Below are 18989 nucleotides of genomic sequence, written 5' to 3'. Positions count from 1 at the left end.
TTAAACATTAGTGCCATATGTAATTAGTCTGAGTAGAGTAAGCTAAGTTTTTGACACCCATTCACCTAAGTTTCATTTTCAGTATTTTATATAATATATAGAAATTATAAATGGTATTTACATAATATATATAAATTCTATATAAATTTATATATCAGGAAATGCAAGCTTCCTCTTCTCTTACAATTATTATTATCTCCCTGGAAATAATGATGTCTAACTCTTTGGTGTACATCTTTACATTTTTTTCTTTCTCTTTCTCTTTCTATAAATACACACTCATTCTCATTCATTTATTCATTCAACGAATATTTATTGATGTCATATTATGAGCCAGGTATTGTTTTAGGAGATAACAGCAGTGAACAGTTCCTGCCTTTGGGGAATTTATACATTTTTTTGTTATAAAAATGTAATAATACAGTAGGTACTCTGGCAGTGCCAGATGTTCTTTTACTCAATAATACATCATAAGCATTTCTCCACATCAGCACTTGGAGCCTCACCCTATTCTTTTTTTTTTTCTTTTTCCATTCATGTATCATGAAATAGTTTATACTCAGCATCTACACATTTTGTCAACCTAAAAAAAAAAGCAGTTATTTTATCAACAAAATGGGTTTCTTCAGGAATGGTAGAGAATTATAATTCAGGACCTGCAAGCTACAGCAAAGCCATAGGCAAGTCCAACAGACTAAGGAGAAGAAGACTATTTTATGGAGAAGGAGGAAGTTGGGAGGGGGTTGTTTTTAACTAAGGTCCATTGGAGAAAAAACAAGAGTTCAAAGTGATGATGGTTTTTCATTGGCTGAGTTGCAGGGGTCCTCAATTTCTTAAAGCAGATGCAGTATACATCTTTTCCTGTTGGGACCTGTAAACTGATCATTCTTACCTGTTAAGATTCTTTTGATGGGGTCTATAATTGACAATTCTTCCTGTAATTGATGTTGAACGGTATAGCTCCCGCTTCTCGCCTTCCAGCTCTACCTTAGTGGAAAATTAATATTTTCACAGTGTTCACTTTCCATTCAGGACTCAACCAACTAAAATCTGGATTTCTACTAAAATATAGTTTAATAGGTTGTTAAAGAGAAAGAATTTCCTCTGCCCTTCAAGATCCTTCTATTCTAGACTTAAGAATCAAATTGACAGAAGACAGATTAACAGGAGAAAATCAAATTTAGTTTCATGCTTACCGGGATCCACACGGACAAGAACTTCCAAAGAGAGTCAGGCAATGTGAGGTTTATTTGAGCTAAGAAGAGGGGTAAGCCTTTGGGGATACAAAGGAAAGGATGTTTATTAGTAGGAAGGAGAAGGGAGATGTTTGGAAAACAAAGGTTGCCCTATTATGCCATTAAGTTTCTTAGGTAAAAAGGAACCTGTGTTAATAGCTCTCTTCCTGGTACATCCAGGGAGTTGTGGGGGAGGTGGCAGTCTGCCCTTGGCCCCTACAAGATCATACAGGCTTATTCCCAAGTTTCGTTGGTGCTTTTCAATTCTCACTTTTCTTGGCTTCTCTGCAGTATGTGATGCAGTCAACTCTAAAACTGCCCTTGACTACTCTAGTGCACACAGCAGCTGTTTCATCTCAAACTCTTTCCCTGTGCTGCTTGTTTTTCTTCGGAATAGTGGCATTTCCTGGGCTCTATCTTTGGCCCTCAGTCCCCATTTTGTCTTTATTTATTTCTTTTAGGTTTATTTATTTATTTTGAGAGAGAGAGCACACATGGTTGTGAGTGGGGGAGGGACAGAGAGAGAGAGAGAGAGAGTCCCAAGCAGACTCCATGGCATGCTGTCAACTCAGAACCTGACATTTGTCTTGAATCCATAAACCGTGAAATCATGACCTGATACAAAACCAAGAGTAGAATGCTTAACTGACTGGTTCACCTTGGTGTCCTGTCCCATCTTGTATTTAAAAAAAAAAATTAATATTTGTTTATTTTTGAGAGAGGAGAGAGAGAGAGAGAGAGCGTGCACCTGAGCATGGAAGGGGCAGAGAGAGAGTGAGACATAGAATCTGAAGCAGACTGCAGACTCTGAGCTGTCAGCACAGAGCCTGATGCGGGGCTCAAACTCATGAACCGTGAGATCATGACCTGATCCAAAGTCAGATGCTTAACCGACTGAACCACCCAGGTGCCCCAATCTCGTCTTGTCTTTAAATGGTGTCATGTGCTCCCATGAATTACCACCACCTATATGTTAATGAGTCTCAAATCTTGGAATAATTTCGTCCTATACACCTCCGACTGGATATCTTATAGGTGCTTCCAACTAAACACAGAACAGAACTCACCATCTTCCCATTCATTCCTGTTCTTAGATTTCTTAACTTCATGCAGGAAAACTCCTTTCACCCCACTGCCCAGCCCAGACACTTGGGACTCACTCTTACCATCCCCTCTCCCACGTTCTCCATAGCCTGTAGCCTTCTCAGATGTGCCTCCTTAGAATCTTCTTTGCATCCCTACTGTCACCCGTCTCCATTTCAGTTGTCAGCATTTATCTCTTACACTAGGGCAAACCTACCTAACTTTGTCATGTTTCACTCCAATCTACCCTTCACACTACAACCAGAGTGAGTTTTCTAATGCAGACTTTTATTATATATTACTCTTTTCAAAAGTATTTCTTTGGTTTTCTGTGAGCCTCACATTAAGTACAAAAATCTTTGTACAGCTATGTGCTGTAACACAGCTCTCTGTAACTTGCACCTACTTACCTCTGTAGTCTCATCTTCCACCAAGGTGTGTCTGAATCTCTGTTCTCATATTCTAAACTGTTGATCCACAGAGGGCCAAATTCTCTCCCTTTGTGCATTTGAACATTCTGCTCCTCTTACTGAAAAACTCTTTGCCTCCATGTCAGCTCTTCACCTAGATGGCTGTTCTTCCCTCAAGAATCACCTCAGATTCGATTCATGTTCCCTTGTGACTCTGTGTTTTGTCCATATTGTTCCAAGTGTTTCAAATATCTGCCTTTCCCTCACATTCACCTAGATACACCATCAATGCCCTCAGATCAAACATGACCACCTCTGAGAGCATTTCCTGAGCCTAATATGAGTACTAAGAGAATGCTCTGGTTGTCTTTGTTGTAGTATTTATCCCTGTCACAATAGTCCTCTAATTGTTGTCTGTCTCAGACACTAGACTTGTTACCTAAAGATCTATCATAGCCTCTAACTCAGGAAACAAAGGGGAAGCCCTGGCAAGCTGCCACAGCCAACTGCTCCATCCTGAGGAATCCCAACAAATCAAAAGCAGAGCTCCTGGCTATGTTTGCCAACACTGTTGCCCAACAAACTCAGATAAACTCGTCACAAGAGAAGCCAGTAAATTCAAGGAAGGAGTTTTAGAAAAGAGAAGGAGGTAAATTTATTTTGGGTGAAGGCAGCTAGGGGAGGTGGCAGGTTCAAGCCTTAACAACCAACATGGGGCACCTGGGTGGCTCAGTCAGTTAAGTGTCCGACATCAGCTCAGGTCACGATCTTGTGGTTCATGGGTTCGAGCCCCACATTGGGCTCTGTGCTGACAGCTGACAGCCTGGAGCCTGCTTCGGATTCTGTGTCTCCCTCTCTCTCTCTGCCCCTCCCCTGCTCTGTCTCTCAAAAATGAATAAAAAAACCATTAAAATTTTTTTTTACAAAAACAACCAACCTCTCCACTGAACAACCAGCCTCTCTACTGGCAATATGGACACCTGAAGTTTTATGAGGAGAGGATGGGGGTGGGGGCACGTGCAAAAGAGCAGGCAGAGAGTGATCATGGATGGAACTGGATATGTGTTTCGTCCATGAACCTGGGTGGGGAAGGGGATGTGTGGTCTTCTAGGCATTCCATTGCTATCAGAGCTTTTCTGGCCTGACATTTGGAATTTTCCATTCATTGCAAAACACCTACATCAATGCCTCAAGAAAGTGTGATAAGAAATAAGCACAATGGGTTTTAGTTAGAGCATGAGTTAGCAGTCTTGTCTATTTCTGCTTTTAACTGTTGGGGTCTATAGTTGAGCAAGAAGGCTCACTGAGTTCTTTGAGGGCAGGAATCATTGCTCTCAATCATTGAATGTTGAATAAGTAATTCATTCTAAACTATGTCTAGTTGTTCATCTCATGAATGAATATCCAATGAAATTCATTCATTCATGAGATGAAAAACTTATTATGATACCTCTCTCCCACGTACAACCTTTGTCAGAAGACATAATTAACTAAAAGATGAAATTAAGTCCTATAAATAGAACAACAGTCTTGGAGGTAAAAGAGTCTTTTGGAAGGAAGTGGTAAAGGAATACCTTGCAGAATATGGAAAATTAGTTATATTTTTCTAACTTATAAATATCTAAGTGACATTTGATTCATAAACTATAGTCTCTTATACTTGGTTCCTTCCCTTCAAAATATCAATTTTTCCTACACTATCAGCTAACATCATATTCTGTAACAATCCTACACTTTAGAGTCTGCGTGGAACTGTGATGATTCATATTTTACCCTTATGAGTGTTTTACATTTATAAGGGTACATTAACTACCTAATTGGATTAAAACAATAATATTACATTAGACTTCCCTAGACAAAAGAGAATTCAAAACCACTGCCACTACCAGAACCCAGTGATATAAATGAATATTTAAAAAGATTACAGAAGTCTTTACACGTTCTAACGCCAAGCTGAAAAGCCCACTTAGCTTTTGTCTTTTAAGCTGGCAGGAAAGTGAGAATGATGGCTATTGATTTCAACAGATTTGACATCAACTCTAGGTTTACTATTGTTCATATGGAATTTTCTTCACATGGTAGCCAGATGGTAATAAAAAAATAGACTGAATTTCAAAATTAGTTTTTCTTAGTTATGATCATTGCATTCAGAAAATGCTATGTGAAAAACCTATTTTTTAAGCTAACTTTATATTAATCAAAGAAAGATGTTATATATATATATGATGCATTGTGGAAACTTCTTTATCAAATACTTGTATGTAACATTATAAACTTGTTTTTGTGAATCTGCTCTGAGATTGCATGGGGTTCTTTGAGGAAACATTGACCTATCATCCTTGATCCATAAATTCTTAAAGGTAGAAGGAACCTTAAAGGTAACTAGTACTCCTTTTCCAATTCAGATAGATCTTTTACACAATCCCTGACAGACGATCATCTAGTCTATTTTGTTTTTCATTTCTTTTTTTTTCCTAGTTGGGTTTTTTGTTTGTTTGTTGTTGTTATTTTTGCCATCTGCCTTTTTGTAATGTTATTCATTAGTCCTAATTGTATACTTTGGAACAAAACAGAGATCAACTGGTCCATCCGCCATCTACCAAAATAGCAGCCACATATCTGAAAGTCCTTGTTTTTTTTTTTTCCTTTTCCTTTCCCTCCCTTCACTGATTTAGTCTTATCAGTTCTAAATTCAAATTATACATTGGATTTATCCACTTACTTCCATTTTTATTGCCACTAGGTGGTAGTCCAAGCCACCATCATCTTTGACCTAGACTATTGTAACAGCATCCTAATTAATCCCTGTTTCAGTTCTCATCTTTTACCAATCTACCTTCTGTACCAGTGGTCTCCAAATTGGAATATGTACTTCTAGGGCAACACAGGGTGATTCATTAGGATACAAGAACAAATACCAGAAAGTCTATTTATTTTTATCTACTTCTTTTTTTTAAATTTCTATTGTGTGTGCTTTATAATGTTCATAAGTTGGTATAGCAGTGGATGTGTGTGATTTATAAATTAAAAAATGTACATATATTTGGGGACAACATGCTTAAATATTGAATACTCTATTCCAGATGTGTTCTGATTAACAGAGTAGGAATATTACTTCTTAGAATTTGCACACTGCCCTTATATAATGTAAGATCTTATTAGCATTTTAGCTCTTTACATATTTGCTTTTTTATCAAATTCATAGTCTGATATATACAACTTCCCAGATCTATAATGATCATGTAAATGATTGTTTTTTAACATGTAGTGCTTTCCACTTATCCCAATTAGATTTCCTTACAGTTTTTTTTTTAATTTTGAAACACTCTCATAGAAAAAGTCAAGTACTGCACATGTACAACAAAAAATAACATTTTCTCCTGAACCATTTCTTTGACTTACATTATATTGGCACTTTTCTAATATTTTCAGCCATTCTTTTGTAGAATATCCCTCAGTTTGGGTTTGCCTGTTGTTTACTCGGGACTAGATTCACCTTATGCATCTTAGGCTGGCACACCACAGAAACAATGCTGTTCTCCTCTCATTGCATCCTGTCTGCAGGCACAAGATGTTGATTTGTCCCAATTACTGAGATGTTAACTTTAATCGCTTGATTTATATGGTGTTTATCAGGTGCTTTCACTGTACAGTTACTCTTTGATTACGTGGTTTGTAATTATTATGTAGACTATGTCATCCCATTCCATAGCAACCTTTTATTATTTACTTATTTCTTTTTATTAGTATGGACTCAGGGTTTCCTATTTGATTCATTGGTATAATTCTTTACTATCACTATTTATTTTGATGCTCACATTATCCCAGATTTGGCCAACAAGAGCCCCTTCATTCAGGATTCTGCATCTTTTTGATATATTCCCCTCACTCTTTGAGCCCTTCCTTAACTTTTGATCTGTATATCATCGTTTTTGTTTCAACATTTCAGGTCATTTAGATTACTTTGAATCTTGATTATGCCACTTATAATATTGACTATTCCACCTAGATAATAAGCAATTCTTCTGTTTCTTATTCAAGTCATAGCAATAATGGATGATAATGGATATGGATATATCATGGATTATAATAATCAATGGATAATAATGACCAATGCATTGAAGCCAAGGAAAGAGCCTTGTTGTACTGCTCGAGACTACTTTCCAGATCAGCAGTCTTCGACCAATTAATCAGTTACATTAATTAATATACTATTTTGTAGTGTATTTTGAAGAATTATCTGATTGATAATCAAGCTAGTTGCTGCTGCCAACTTAAAGTCACTATTTTGCCAAAGATTCTTCCCTAGATTCCAACCATCTCCTTCCTGAAAGAAAATAATTTATTACCATTCAGTGGTGTTCTCCATGACTGAAAGCACTGTCTCAAGCCCCACCTGACCCCAAGGTTCAAGGAGCTCATGCCTTGAACTCACCCCCGTCACTGGTACGATCTTTACCTAGAGCTCACTTAGGGATGTCAAAGCTTTGGGGATGGGAAGGTAGTGGACAAAACAAAACAAAAGCTTAGTCCCTGGCACACATTTTACACTCAACATATTGCTTAACTGAACTAATAAATACTGAAGATTAATGCAAATGAATTAACCCAAACTTTAAATAGGTCTAGCTGTTCAATAATCTGTTTGTGTACCAAGGAAAAGTCTCTAAAGCCAAAAAATCTGGATTCCAGAGTAGAACCTCAAGATTTACAGCTGTAAAGCCTGGCAAACCACTCAATTATACTAAATTACTCTGAGTTTCAGTGTTTTTGTCTTCGTTGTTATTAGATGAAAGTAATAAATGGATTACCCCTGCCTAGTCCACAGAGTTGTAGAAGCCAGAGAAATAATATAAATGAAAATTTTCTGTATGCCTTGATTGGTGTGAATGTGTAACATTATTATTATTCTGGTGAATATACAATGTTACCATACAGTTTTTTTTTTCATTATTTTATAAGAAAAGAATCATGAGCAGATTTTTGAAATGCCCATCATTTTCCTAAGCTCTTTATCTAATACTGATCTTTTTTTAAAAAAGACAATGAAGCTAACTTAGCAAGACTTTTCTTTTTGGCTCCACCTAATTTGTTTTTGTTTTGTTTTGTTTTGTTTTGTTTTTTACATGCTCACGAGGCATCCCCTTAAAAAATTATTCTCAATTTTTTTCTGGGATCACGATAAGCCTCACTATTTGGTTTACAAAAATCCTCCCCATCTTTCATTAGAAAGTTAGAACCGATTTGCTTCTCAAGACTGATGCCATCTTTCCTCTGCTCCTTGATTTTTCAAGAAGTACTGATATTAACTCTGTAAGAGAATAGAAAGATCATCAGCTTAAGCTCTGTCATTCAGGAATTCATTTCACAGCTTGGAGGAGCAGGTTGGAGGAATTGGGCTCATCTCTACATCTCTATTCTCTTGTCTCTAAAATTAACATAAGGGGCACCTGGGTGTCTCAGTCTGTCAAGCATCTGGCTCTTCATTTCAGCTCCGGTTGTGGTCTCATAGTTCCTGGGATCAAGCCCCATGTCGAGCTCTGTGCTGACAGTGCGAAGCCTACTTGGGATTCTCTCTCTCTCTTTCTCTCTCTCTCTGTCTCTCTCTCTGTCTCTCTCTCTGTCTCTCTCTCTTTCTCTCTCTCTTTCTCCCTCTCTTTCTCCCTGTCTCTCTACCCCTCCTATTCTCTCTCTCTCTCTCACTCAAAATAAATAAACTTTTAAAAAATGTTTAAAGTTAACATAAAAGTCCTACTTCTTACTGTTGCAATGAGGACTAAATGCAATAATACATGTGAAAGAAAGCCTATACATTATAAAACTTTATACAAATGTGTAACATAGTAACTCAGAACTCTGATGTAATAATAGCAAAACCAATCATTTGCTGACATATTCTCCTTACCAGACTCTATGCTGTCTTCAATGCCACAGCAACACAATATGTATTATTATCTCTATTTTACAGAGGAGGTAACTGAGGATCAGAGTGGTTAAGTACTGCCCAAAGCTACACAGCTAATAAGCAGTGGAGCAAACTCAAACCCAACACTGTCTGACCCCCAAACTGTACCCCTAACCCATGCCCCAGATTCTACCTGAAACTCCACCAATTTGGCCTCAGTCTCAAGTTCATTTAATAAGAGTCTGTCCTGAAAATATCTCTTCTGTTATGAGCCGCTGCCTAATCTTTTTGTTGTTGGTTCTGGATTTTCCCATATGAAAACTGTTCTAGGCTGTGGGGAAGACAGAAACCACACAGTTAATAATTCTGACCTCTCTCACTTATCTGCTAACACTATACCCTCTCCTGAAAGAAGCACACCTCTTCTTTCCTACTATTTTTTGTGTAAACATTTTCTGTACTTCCTGCTTTTCAAAAGGCTCAATTACTTTTGCTTTTAGTACTAGCTGAGAAAATGCCCAGTTTGATTAGAAAGATTGAATTGGTTAGCCATTCAATGAACTGAATAGATGCTCTGGCCAAGTACATTTTCTGCATAGAATTATTTAGTTAATAATTCATCAAAATGCTTGCCCATACAGATTTTTCAGTTTTTAAATTTACTCAATGCTTATGATGATAGGTGTTACCAATTTGTCATGTCCTTGTCACAAAATCAATAGTTTCACAAGCAAATGTTTTGGATCTTGAACTAGATCATCAAAAATTATCAAGGAGGGGCACCTGGGTTGCTTAGTCCGTTAAGCGTCTGACTCTTGGTTTTGGCTCATGATCCATCTCACGGTTTGTTTCATGAATTCAAGCCCAACCCAGAACTGGGTTCTGAGCTGACAGTACAGAGCTTGCTTGGGATTCTCATTCTCTCCCTCTCTAAAAGGCCCTCCCCTACTTGCACGCACTCACACACGCACTCTCTCTCTCAAAATATACAAACTTAAAATCACCAGAAAAATATACATAAAATAGTATTTTAAAAAGTTACCAAGGATAGTAACAATACCGTCTGACTTTGGTGCTAAATAATGCTTTTGAAATGCTTATTTCTTTGAGAATTGATTACATTTTAAATTCTTACAATTGTGATAATTGTGAAACTTTGACAGCTAAATGATCAGCAGAGCAGACAGGGCCCATGTGAATGTTGCCTTGCCTTAGTGACCAAATATCCCTATAGACCCTACAAAACCAAAAGCATGTGACTACAATTGATACTTCAAAAGAACTCACAGTTACATTAACCTTTCATTTGTAGATTTAAATAAATTGAAGTACTCACCCAAGGTATGTATGACATGTTGGCCTTTCTGGTTAAATCCATTGTAAAAAACTTTTACTTTTGATCTCAATATTACTCTTTGTAACTTGATTCCAAGAATATTTTCACATTTACTTTAAAACCTTCTACAACCTTCATTTTCTCAGAATTTCTATATTTTCTATTTGAACTTATATAATAACTATGGAATCAATCACTTTTAAATGTCATTAACTGATAGGCACATCTTGACCCGAGTGAAAATTCATACACTATGTGATAATAACCATTCTCTGAAAAAAAAAAAAAAAAAAAAAATCCTTGGCAAAATATCTTTGGGAAAAAGAACAATGCCAGAAACTAATGTTCATTTAATTTTAATGTATAGAAAGGGTTACCTTGTTTTCCTAGACTACATTGTAAGTGAATGTAACTTTTTTAAAAAGGGAGACACTGTGGAAAATACATGAAAGAACTCATTTCCTGCTGTTTGGGGGAAAATGTAATCCTTCCTTAGCATTAGCTAAAATACTTACCCTAAGATGGTTTTTCAGCAATAATGTATTGTGAGCCAGAAAAAATTCTTTCTCTTTACAGAGATCTAGCAGGCTGGGGACTAATTATAAAATATTTTTGTGACAATCAAACAGGAGACTTTTGTATAACTTTTGCATGTATTTTTAGTACTTCAGACTTAGCTTGAATTAGAGATCTCAGGAAATGATTTGGGAGCTAATGTGAGTTCTCTAGACTAATAATAATAATAATAATAATAATACTCTATGTACATTCATATCCTTTCCCTTATCACATTAGTTTTCAACATTACATCATTAGTTAAGAGATTAAAGTTTATTCAGATTAATCCTGTTAGAAGAATTTTAAAAACACTTTGAGGTAAGTGGTGAAATCTCAGTTTCAAAAGTACTGATTTAGAGTCAAATGTATTTCAAATGTTATATATGAAACTAACTAGGATAAGACTTTTGAATCAGCAGTAGAAATACTGAATTGGTCATATTTTATTTGGAGTGAAGTTTCTCTTCATAAGAGCATTGTTTAGTTTAAGAATCTTTATAATATCTCTTTTATCCTGCACTGACAAAATTTTTTACTCTTATCAAGGTATCAGATACACACCGGACTTCAACATTCTATCATAAGACCTACCCAACCCAACTGCTTACCTCTGGACAATGCAACCCTACCTCAGAAGCTGAAGGAGGTTGGATATTCGACACATATGGTTGGAAAATGGCACTTGGGTTTTTACAGAAAAGAATGTATGCCCACCAAGAGAGGATTTGATACCTTTTTTGGTTCCCTCTTGGGAAGCGGTGATTACTATACACACTACAAATGTGACAGTCCTGGGATGTGTGGCTATGACTTATATGAAAATGACAATGCTGCCTGGGACTATGACAATGGCCTATACTCCACACAGATGTACACTCAAAGAGTTCAGCAAATCTTAGCTTCCCATGATCCCAGAAAGCCTATATTTTTATATATTGCCTACCAAGCTGTTCACTCACCACTGCAAGCTCCTGGCAGGTATTTTGAACATTACAGATCCATTATCAACATAAATAGGCGGAGGTACGCTGCCATGCTTTCCTGCTTAGATGAAGCAATCAACAATGTGACCCTGGCTCTGAAGACATACGGTTTCTATAACAACAGCATTATCATCTACTCTTCAGATAATGGCGGCCAACCCACAGCAGGAGGAAGTAACTGGCCTCTCAGAGGTAGCAAAGGAACATACTGGGAAGGGGGCATTCGAGCTGTTGGCTTTGTGCATAGTCCACTTCTGAAAAACAAGGGAACAGTGTGTAAGGAGCTTGTGCACATCACTGACTGGTACCCCACTCTTATTTCACTGGCTGAAGGACAGATTGATGAGGACACTCAACTGGATGGCTATGATGTCTGGGAAACCATAAGCGAAGGCCTTCGTTCACCCCGGGTGGATATTTTGCACAACATCGACCCCATTTATACCAAGGCAAAAAATGGCTCCTGGGCAGCAGGCTATGGGATCTGGAACACTGCAATCCAGTCAGCCATCAGGGTGCAGCACTGGAAACTGCTTACAGGAAACCCTGGCTACAGTGACTGGGTTCCCCCTCAGTCTTTCAGCAACCTGGGGCCAAACCGGTGGCACAATGAACGAATTACATTGTCAACCGGCAAAAGCATATGGCTTTTCAACATCACGGCTGACCCATACGAGAGGGTGGACCTATCTACTAGGTATCCTGGAATCGTGAAACAGCTCCTACGGAGGCTCTCACAGTTCAATAAAACCGCAGTGCCTGTCAGGTACCCTCCCAAAGACCCTAGGAGTAATCCTCGGCTCAACGGAGGAGTCTGGGGACCATGGTATAAAGAGGAAAACAAGAAAAAGAAGTCGAGCAAAAATAAGGCTGAGAAAAAGCAGAAGAAAAGTAAGAAAAAGAAGAAACAGCCGAAAGCAGGTTCATTTCCAAATTGCCATTCAGGCGTTTGCCATTATCTTAGATAAGTACAAATTTTTTTCCTGTCTGGTTAAACTGAAGTCGGTCTTAGTCTTTCAGCTGTTTTCTAGAGAGACCAGCAAATTTGGCTCAGTAATTTTACTGCCAGAAGTAGCAGCCCTGTTTTCATGTTGTGCCACTCCAGAGACTGCTACCACCTGGTCGTCATGTGGAAGACGGTTCTGTTTTGTGCCAAAGGTGCTACCCTTGCAAGCCACACTTAGAAGAGAATGGAGATGCTGATTTCTTTTGCTCCTTTACAAAAATGGTCCTTAATCAGTGCAACTGTTGTGCTTTCGTCAACTGACCAGACACTATGCTTTAAAACTGCAATCAACGGACATGCTAATTTGATGGAAGTTACAGGGTAGCATGATTAAAACCTACCTTTGATAAAGTACAGTCAAAGGTTGCATTACCTGAAAGGCCTTGAAAGATACGTTTTCTTCGTGAATTATTGTATCTCTGTCTTATGATACTTGGTTTTTGAAGTTAATTCCATTTCACGTATCATTTCCTTTCCTGTGAAAATAAGCTGTTGCTCCCATGTAAACAGCTTGCACCTCATTCTGTCATGCATGAGGGAATGGCATATAAGAATGTTTGAGCACACTGCCAAAACGTGAATGTAACTATTTTCTAAACACTTTAATAGAATGATGTTTCAACGTAAAGTATGTAATTTATTTTTACAGAAAAAAATATTAATTATTTTGTTTTCACAAAAAAGTTATACAAATAACTTTTAATTATTTTATTTTTATTTTCTAAATACTGTTAGAAGAATTTTATTTCATATCTTCAATATTACCAAGCACTGTAGTAGTATAAATTACTGTAATACTGGGTGAATTCGTAAAAGATAAAAAGAAAACTATTCAGCAAAAATGATAATCATCATTGTTCAGCCATTATTTGAATGTAAAAAGATGAATATATTCCTTACAAATTACTTGGAATTCAGTGTTGTACAGGGTTGAAAGACAACTTTATTGTCTCTATCATAATAAACACCTTATTTATGTGTCTTTATTATTAAAATGACTTATTTTATGGCACTAGAAACTTTATTGTGGCTTTTCTGATCTAATTTCTAGATGAAATTATATTCTTCATCTTAACAACAAACATCTTTAAAATAGGCGATTGCAGGTATGATCTGCTAACTACCATAGTAAATAATATGGATTTTTTCAAATAGGAGATGTTTCCACTTGGCTATTTCATAGACAAAAATGTCCTTTTGTTAATAAATAACATTTATAGATCCTACTCTTATATAAAGTGGACACACTGGGGAGACAGAGAGAAATGAAGATATGGATCCTACCTGGAATAATTAAAAATCTGGTTTGGAACTCACATGTGTGAATACCATGAGGAGGATTAAAGGAGCATGATCTTGGGACACCTGGGTGGCTCAGTTGGTGGTTAAGCCTTCGACTCGCCTCAGGTCGTGATCTCACAGCTTGTGAGTTCTAGCCTGTACCGAGCCCTGTACTGAGCCCCATACTGGGCTCTGTGCTGAGCATGGAGCCTGCTGAGATTCACTGTCTCTCCCTCTCTCTCTGCCCCTCCCCTGCTCCTGCTCTCCCTCTCTCTCTCTCTCAAGAATAAGTAAATAAACTTAAAGAAAAAAAAAAGGAGAGCATGGTTTGTAATAAAATTTATCATGGGTCATCAATGGGCATAGATTAATGTGGCTCCTCTGTCTGCCCTAGAGTTTTCTTTAAAGTGACTTCCCCTAATACAAGGGCCTCTAAGCCTCATAGTCAACACTTCAAAAATCACAGAAAGAAGGGGCGCCTGGGTGGCTCAGTCGGTTAAGTGTCCGACTTCAGCTCAGGTCACGATCTCATGGTCCATGAGTTCGAGCCCCGCGTCGGGCTCTGGGCTGATGGCTCAGAGCCTGGAGCCTGCTTCCGATTCTGTGTCTCCCTCTCTCTGCCCCTCCCCCGTTCATGCTCTATCTCTGTCTCAAAAATAAATAAACGTTAAAAAAAAAAATTTAAAAAAAAAATCACAGAAAGAAGTTACAACTGTGATAACAAAATGTATGCGGTGGTATGGCAGCATACCATTAAATACATTTGTATCAGAATTCAAGGGACTGCCTTTCACAATTTATGGAAATCAATAAAAGAACATTTAGACTGTTACTTAAATTACTAACCAAAATGATAAAAAATAATTTTAGTATTTTACTTCTAGAGTATATGTTTTATGTAGGATAAAGAACTATTTCCTGAGCTTGTGTTTTATAGACTATATATTTAAATGAGTCTTAGAAATCAAAGGCATATTGTCAGTGTTTTCCTTTCTTAGTGGTGCATCAAATAATGATGTGATTTACAACAGTTGATGTCTTATAACTCAAAAAATAGAGTTATCATTAGAAAATAGTTTTGAGGGTAAGTTCAGGAAATGCTGAGTTAAACAAAGTTAAAAAGGTCTCTTTAATGCTGCCTTTCTTAAGAGTTCTTAAAATCCTGATTTGCCTCATAAATCTCTAACAGATGGAAGTTTTTATACATGATTTTCTAATTTATTTCACCATAAAACTCTTGTCAATAGCACATTGCACAGCACTAGGCAAAGTGTGGAACAGACTTTGAAAATTAAGAGTGTAAACATAGAATCTTCTAGAAAAAGGAGGCAATTAAGATTATGAAAATTAACTCACATGAAGCCACTAAGGATTACATAATATGATGTGATTTTAAGTTCTCTATTAATGACCATAACTTTCTCAATGAAAATAAATTAGCCCATTGTCTTCTATCTAGAAATGGCTTCACAAATATTGCTATTGTTCGCTGCACCTGGTGCTTAGGTAGACTGATTTAAGAGAAGTCTGTCTTGTCCTTAAGGAGCTAAAGTCTAATAGTCATCTATAAATAATGAACAAAAATCTTTCCAAAATGCTGTCAGCAAATCACTAGGTATTTCAAGATGTCCAACAAAGAGAATACTGTACACTTGACTTTCATGTCCTAATCATTCAAATTCTGTTAATACTGGGTATTTAGTCTCAGGTCTCAATCTCCTAAACTGCGATTCTCAGGTTGAATTTCTAGGGCCATCTGTGGCTCTTCCAAGCGTAAACTGCAACTCTTTAAAACCTCTGATCCTGGGGCCCCTGGGTGGCTCAGTCTGTTAAGCATCCAACTTAGGCTCCGGTCATGATCTCATGGTTTGTGAGTTTGAGCCCCTCCTCAGGCTCTGTGCTGACAGCTCAGAGCCTGGAGCCCGCTTCAGATTCTGTGTCTCCCCGTCTCTCTGCCCTTTCCCCATTCATGCTCTGTCTCTCTCTCAAAATAAATAAACATTAAAAACAAATTAAAAAACCTCTGATTCTTTCATTAGGAGAACAAAAGAAAGTCCTGTTTCCCACTAGCTTTGTCAGAAAATACTTTGTGCCTATGGCTATGTGCCTTGGATGAGAAAGGATATAAACATTTTATTGGAATAAAAAAGCAACAAAGCAACAAATAACAAAGCAACAAAACCTTGTGGTACCTTTCCAGTGAAAACTTCCACCCCACATCTGTCCAGTCTACTAAAGGAGATGTTTCATGTATATTTACATACTCTTACCTCACTTTTCAAAAAATTGAGCGACCCTTACAGTTTCTTGAAAATCTTTTTGAAGATCTTCAGAAATAGAGAAAACGGCATGCCATTGACCACTGAATAAGTATACAGTTAATGTATTTTGGCATTTGATATTCCAAGGTACGTGAGTTTGGCATCAGGATTAGCTTCTTAAGCATTTAATTCATAAGGTGCTTGAGCAAATTGTGAATTTGTCAGTAGCTATCAGAATATGTGTTGTTGGCAGAAGTAAGTTGGCTTTGCAAAAGAAGCAAACAAAATTCTTATGTCATAAGCTAATAACTTCGTTGTTCCCTCTTAGGGAAAATCACTTATCCAAATGTATACGTTCATGCAACAAATATTTATCATATCCTACTACCTGTCAGGTAAAATTCTACTATCTGTCAGGTAAAAATTCTTACCTTTGTGCAGGTTATACTCTTGCCAAGTTAGGCAGACAATAAATAATGAACAAAATTTATACACAAATTATATACAAAATCCCCTCCCTCCACCCCCCACCCCTCCTTAGCCTCAGTTTTGCTTTCCATGGTTTCATTTACTCACGGTCCACTGCAGCCCGGAAGCAGATGATACTTCTTCTGCCGTATCATCAGGTCAATGGTTTGCCATCCCAATGCTCAGGTCATTCACCTCACTTCATTTCATCACTTTGGGATTTTTTCATCTCACGTCATCACAAGAAGGCTGAGTAAAATACAGTAAGATATTTGAGAGAGAGACCCTTATTCACACAACTTTTATTACAGTATACTGTTATAATTGCTCTATTTTGTTTTTACAGATTGCTGTTAATCTCTGTGTTTCATTTATAAATTAAGTTTTATCATAGGTATGTATGTATAGCAAAAAACATAGAATATAGGGTTAGACATTATCTGTGGTTTCAGGCATCGACCTGGGGTCTTGGGATTGCTGTATTATATAAAGTAATGTGAAGAAAAAAAAGGAGATCAAGATAAGGGGAGGGTTCATTCAATGCTGAGTTTATCCACCCATTCTTTCAAGATTTGCCAAGTGCCACATGTAATGATACCTGCGAGGGTATGATGACAAGCATCATCAGACAGAGTCCCTGCCTTCAGGTCATGTACATCTCCTCGGAGACACAGCCATAAATCAACTAACCAAACATCCTCATCTCCCCCACCCTTCTTCCTAATCTCTTTCTGTAGCACTTACCACTCTTTAACATATTTCATATTTTACTTACATATTTTCTTTATTCTCTGTTTCTTCCCACTAGAGTATAAGCTTCTTAAGAAAAGTGGTTTATGTCTGCTCTATTTACATCTGTACCACCAGTATATAAAACAATGTCCACCTCATAGTCAGCATTCAATATATATCTTTTGAATGAATAAATAAAATAATCACATATATCCATATGTTCAGCTACATTTGCTTAGGTTTCCGTTTTGCATTTCTTTATAGAGAGCTTTCACTGCTGAAAATAGAACTAATCCTCCCTAATACCTTTTCTCATAATAATAGTAGTGATGTGAAATACAGACATTTCCAGCACTATAAAAAAAGTAACTCTAATAACGTACAGTTATAAAAACAGAGTATTACAGCAAAAAACAAGCAAAAGTCACACAAAATTGAGAGCAAATTTTATCTACATAATCTTTATTACCTAACAGGGCAGAACACTATTATTCTAACACACTTTGAACATTATAGAATACATTAGTTGAAATGAGAGTTTTCAGAAAGGAGAGGTGGGAGCTTAAATGGTGAATAATTTTTTGTAGCAAATCATGAAAGAAAAAACATAAATAGCAAACAAGCCTGTGTCTTCATAGCATTATGAAGCCACATGGACTATAGCTCATATCCTTGGGTATTCCATTACAAAGCTCTCCAATTTGGCAAAGCAGGATTTTTTTTTTTTTTTTTTTTTTTTTGAGAAAGGGTGCAAGTGAGCGAGGGGCAGAGAGAGAGAAAAATGGGACTCACCTGAAGCAGGGCTCATGTTCACCTAAAGCAGGGCTCATGTTCACCACATGGAGGACTAGTGCTAACTGGATGAGGGGCTCAAGTTTACCGGATGCGGGACTCAAACTCATGAACCCTGTGATCATGACCTAAGCTGAATTCAGCTGCTTAACTGACTGCACCACCAGGCTCCCAGGAATTCTTCTTTAAAGATATATTTTTCTTAAGCTAGATTGTAGCATCCCTATGAAGTCTATTGATTTATTGGCTAGATATGGCATTATTAAACACAGGATGCCAAAATGTCCTTGGGAGTTAGGCAGACAAATATTACCTAACCTTCCATTTCATGTCTCTGACTTGAGATTTCCTTTCTCTCAAGTTTGCTGCAATCCTATAATGTTCTTGGTCAATTGGCTTATGCAATGTTGTGTAAAATTAATCCCCCAAACTGAAAAAGAATGAGAAAATAACATAGGCTTAATAGAAATGTCTACATATTCACTCTTTGCAGGAATTCTTTAGCTGATAATTTTAAGTGGGGAGCACCTTCTTAATCAAATAAAAGTAAAATCCATCTTTCAGAATAAAAATCCACAACCAGTTTTCAATATGACATATTAATCTCTCGAGAAACAATACTTTAAAGAATTAATGTTCTTCAGCCTTGAGAGTTGTGAATGACTGGCAGATACTTTCGACTGAACTTCTGAATCCTAAACAACTATGAGAATTTTTTTTTATATAATTAAGGTTAACAAAAACAAAACCTTAATTTTACATAGCATGTGAAACTGTAATTTCTTATGTCTTCACCACCAGACCTTCCAGAGGATCCTTTTCAGCAAGAATGGTAACATAATTCATCAGTCATGGAGACTCATTCTAATACATGTCCCACTAACATTTCTTTATTTGTAGCTTTTCATGATTTGAGTATCAATCCACTCTAGCCCCTGG

The 18989-nt window shown here is 37.1% G+C and overlaps 1 protein-coding gene across 1 annotated transcript in view; it reads left to right on the top strand.

Annotated features, from left to right (window-relative positions):
* The window catches only part of ARSJ (arylsulfatase family member J), an 83090-nt gene extending 68665 nt beyond the window's left edge, over positions 1-14425 (top strand). Inside the window, exon 2 of the mRNA XM_060654316.3 lies at positions 11074-14425. Coding sequence (XP_060510299.1) covers positions 11074-12478 — 1405 coding nt within the window. The 3' untranslated portion in view covers positions 12479-14425. The remainder of the gene's footprint in view (positions 1-11073) is intronic.
* Positions 14426-18989: the final 4564 nt, after the last annotated feature.

This window comes from Panthera onca, chromosome B1 (assembly GCF_046562875.1).
Source record: "Panthera onca isolate mPanOnc1 chromosome B1, mPanOnc1 haplotype 2, whole genome shotgun sequence".
NCBI lineage: Eukaryota > Metazoa > Chordata > Mammalia > Carnivora > Felidae > Panthera > Panthera onca.
This window is presented reverse-complemented; position numbering and strand designations above follow the sequence as displayed.